At 37.9% G+C, this 3,890-nt stretch overlaps 1 protein-coding gene across 1 annotated transcript; it reads left to right on the top strand.

Moving 5' to 3' along the window:
- Positions 1 to 2,424: 2,424 nt before the first annotated feature.
- Positions 2,425 to 2,952, top strand: LOC109238009. Its single transcript, XM_019404433.1, has one exon. It carries the CDS (start codon positions 2,425 to 2,427, stop codon positions 2,950 to 2,952), a length of 528 nt encoding a protein of 175 aa, XP_019259978.1.
- The last annotated feature ends 938 nt before the right edge of the window (positions 2,953 to 3,890 follow it).

Below are 3,890 nucleotides of genomic sequence, written 5' to 3'. Positions count from 1 at the left end.
CTAACCTTAGCTTGAGGGATTAGGAGTTTTGTCTATTTGCTACGTGTTAATTGTGGAGTACGACGTATAGGCATGGTGACGAGTATCTATACGTCGCTGTCAAGCATGCCCGTGAGTCTTGTGTTATAAATTGTTATGACTCCGTTGTGGTTTATTGTGCCTCACATGTTATTATCATCATTGTTCCCTTGCCGGGATGTTTGTTTGATATTATTGTTCCCTTGCCGGGATATTGTTGAGATACCATTGTTCCCTTGCCGGGATGTTTGTTTTATATTATTGTTCCCCTACCGGAATATCGTTGAGATATCATTGTTCCCTTGCCGGGATGCTTGTTTGATATTATTGTTCCCTTGCCGGGATTCCTTGTGATTATAATGAAATGGGAGCGGGTGGTACGCCTACCACAAGATATAATGAAATGGGAGCGGGTGGTACGCCTACCACAAGATATGATAAAATAGGAGCGGGTGGTACGCCTACCACAAGATAAATGAAACGGGAGCAGGTGGCACGCCTGCCACAAGATACAGGAAATGGGATCGGGTTCCACGTCTGCAACAAGATGTGAAAAGAAAGTGAAATCTGCTTTTTTTTCCTTATTCTTGTTAGTGGTTGGATTTTGATCCGTTATAATTCTTTTGATATTCTGTTTTTACCTGTTATTTCCCGAAGCATGTTTCCCCCTCCTATCTTTACTTGTTTACTTCTGTATTTCTTTTTCGTTGTATATATTTGAACTGCACAGGTTTATGTGGTAGTCATGTCCTAGCCTCGTCACTACCTCGCCGAGGTTAGGCTAGACACTTACCAGCACATGGGGTCGGTTGTGCTGATACTACACTCTGCACTATGTGCAGATCCCGAAGCAGCTTTTGGACCGTAGTGTGGAGGCTACCTTCAGTCCACGCGGAGATCCAAGGTAGACATGCAGGCGTCCGCAGGCCCTGGCGTCTCCCTCTATCCCTATTTCCTGTTTCATTTTCCTTTTATTCAGAAACAGTGTACTATTATTTCTTCAGACCTTGTATGTAGTAATCTTAGACAGTCTGTGACACTGTGACACCAGGTTTTGGGTGGTTAAGGCTTAAGTATTTGTAATAGATTCGGTTTCATACATTTTATTGTTGTCTTCCGCTTAAATCTGAATTTCCGTTGTTATCACGTTATCGCCTTATAATTGTTAAAAAGAAATAATTGGAGAATGAGGTAAGTAGTTAAGGATTTGGCTTGCCTAGCTCACATTAGTAGGCGCCATCACGACTCCCGAGGGTGGAAAATCCGGATCGTGACACCATATTAATTGATGCATATTTTATTGGATTTGAGAAAATGATTTGAAATGAGTAATAAATACATGGGTATAACAGGGAAAAAAATTTGTCTTCTCTTGATATGCGTAAAGTGACAAGTAATAATAAAAATCTATTTTTAGTATACATGTCATGTAAAAGTGATCGAATGGAGTATAGTAGTATTATTATATAACACTGCTGAATTAAGACGGTAGTGAGACATAATGGGAGGAGCGGACATGATTGGCCAGCAGCTACCAATTTCTAACCTTGGTAGCTCCATATTTAAAGTACGCCAAAGTGGGATCACACGATGTTGGAAAATGTTGAATTTGTTATAAATATATTATATTATGGATGTTCATTTAGTACTCCATTGTAAATAAGCTTCTTGGAGAAGCGTATCCATATGGTACTCCGCCGTAAATATGTTTATCTACTTAGTACTCTATTGGAAATAAGCCTCCTGAAGAAGCTTATCACTTCGGTACTTGGTTATGGATAAACATTACCCACGGTGGAAGACTATCCATACCGGGTACAATAAGCTTATCCTTTGGATACTCCGTTATGGATAAACATTACCATGGTAGAAGATTATCCATACCGTGTACAATAAGCTTATCTTTTCGGTACTCCGTTATGGATAAACATTACCCCAGTTGAAGATTATCTATATCTGGTACAGTAGCAGCTTACACAGCAGCTTGCAGTAGCAGCTTACACAGCAGCTTAATTTCTTCTATAAATAGAGGAGATTTCAGTTTATTATGTACATAAGTTTGAAGTTGAATAATATATCAGTTTCTCTCTATACTTGTCTTTAGTTTATTTACTTTACAGTCATTATTTTATAACACGTTATCAGCACGAGACTCTGACATCTCGAGCAAATACTTTGAAAGTATCTGAGGTACGAACTTTCTTTTTCTAAATAATGTCAAATCTTTCTAAACTTGAATTTGTAGCCCTTGGGCAAAAGCTACATGTCTTGGGTGCTTGATGCTGAAATTTATCTTGATGCGATGGGTCTGGCAAACACCATCAAGGATAAAAAAATCAGGCATCAAACCAAGACCGTGCCAAAGCAATGATATTCCTACGCCATCACCTTGATGAGGGCCTGAAAATGGAATATCTCACTATTAAAGGTCCAGTCATACTGTTAAATAATTTGAAAGATAGATATGACCACCTGAAGATGGTCGTTCTTCCACATGCACGTTATGATTGGACTCATCTATGGCTACAAGATTTTAAATCTATAAGTGAATATAATTCTGCTATGTTCAGAATTATTTCCCAATTGAAATTATGTGGTGATAAGATTACTGATCATGATATGTTGGAGAAAACTTTCACCACTTTTCACGCCTCGAATATGCTCCAGCAGCAGCAATATCGAGAGATGGGATTTAAAACGTATTCTGAACTTATCTCACATCTTCTTATAGCCGAGCAGCATAATGGGATATTAATGAAAAACCATGAAAGTCGACCTACTGGTTCTTGTCCATTCCATGAAGTGAATGAGACGAACTTTCACCAAGCTAGACGTGGAAGAGGTCGTGGCCCCAGTCGTGGTCATGGCCGTGGTCGGGGAAGAAACTCTAATCATGGTAATAATAATGCACCAAAGAACCCTCCTCGCCACTAGCAGTGGAAAAGGAAGGAACAAAAGCATGAAGCGGTGGAAGCACCAAATGTAGAAAATGCATGCTATAGATGTGGAGGAAAAGGGCACTGGTCACGTACCTGCCGTACGCCAAAGCACCTAGTTGAGTTTTATCAAGCCTCCCTGAAGAAGACAGAGAAAAATGCTGAAGCAAATTTTATTTCTGAAGATAATTTAGACTTCATGCATTTGGATGTAGCTAATTGCTTTGCACTCCCAGAAGGAGAAACAAGTCATGTAATCGGTAGTGAATCTGTAGAAATATAAATATTTTAATTTTTGTTGTTTGTAATAGATAGTATGGTTATGTAATTATTATACATAAATAAAAGTTATGCTTTGATAATGATCGTTACTATAATATATTTTATTTATGTCATTTTGAAGAATATGGATAATTCTCAAATTATGTTTGGATCAAAGAAAAATCATGAAGATATTTGTGTTATTGATAGTGGAACAACTCATGTCATATTCAAGGATCAGAAATACTTTTCTTATTTGCATAAGGAAAAAGCAAATGTTTCAACAATTTCTGGTAATATAAGTCTGATTGAAGGCTCTGGAAGAGCCATTATATTTCTCTCTATGGGAACAAAACTTATTATAGACAATGCATTGTTCTCCTCCAAGTCTCGAAGAAACTTGTTGAGTTTTATAGATATCAGCCGAAACGGGTATCATGTTGAGACAATAGATGAAATGAACATGGAATATCTTTGTATTACAAAGAATATTTCTGGCCAGAATGCATTGTAGAAAAGTTACCAACTTTATCTTCTGGCTTATACTATTCAAAAATTAGTACAGTTGAAGCACACTCTATCGTAAACCAGAAGTTTACGGATTCAAATACTTTTGTGCTTTGGCATGGCCGTTTGGGCCATCCTGGATCAATAATGATGAGACGAATTACTGAA

The sequence above is a fragment of the Nicotiana attenuata genome, unplaced genomic scaffold, assembly GCF_001879085.1.
Source record: "Nicotiana attenuata strain UT unplaced genomic scaffold, NIATTr2, whole genome shotgun sequence".
In the NCBI taxonomy this organism is placed as follows: domain Eukaryota; kingdom Viridiplantae; phylum Streptophyta; class Magnoliopsida; order Solanales; family Solanaceae; genus Nicotiana; species Nicotiana attenuata.
The sequence above is the reverse complement of the archived record's forward strand: the minus strand, read 5'-3'. Positions and strand labels throughout refer to the sequence as shown.

Excerpts from the sequence above, each read along its gene's own strand:
- LOC109238009 (XM_019404433.1), top strand. The coding sequence starts at position 2,425 with ATGGAATATCTCACTATTAAAGGTCCAGTCATACTGTTAAATAATTTG.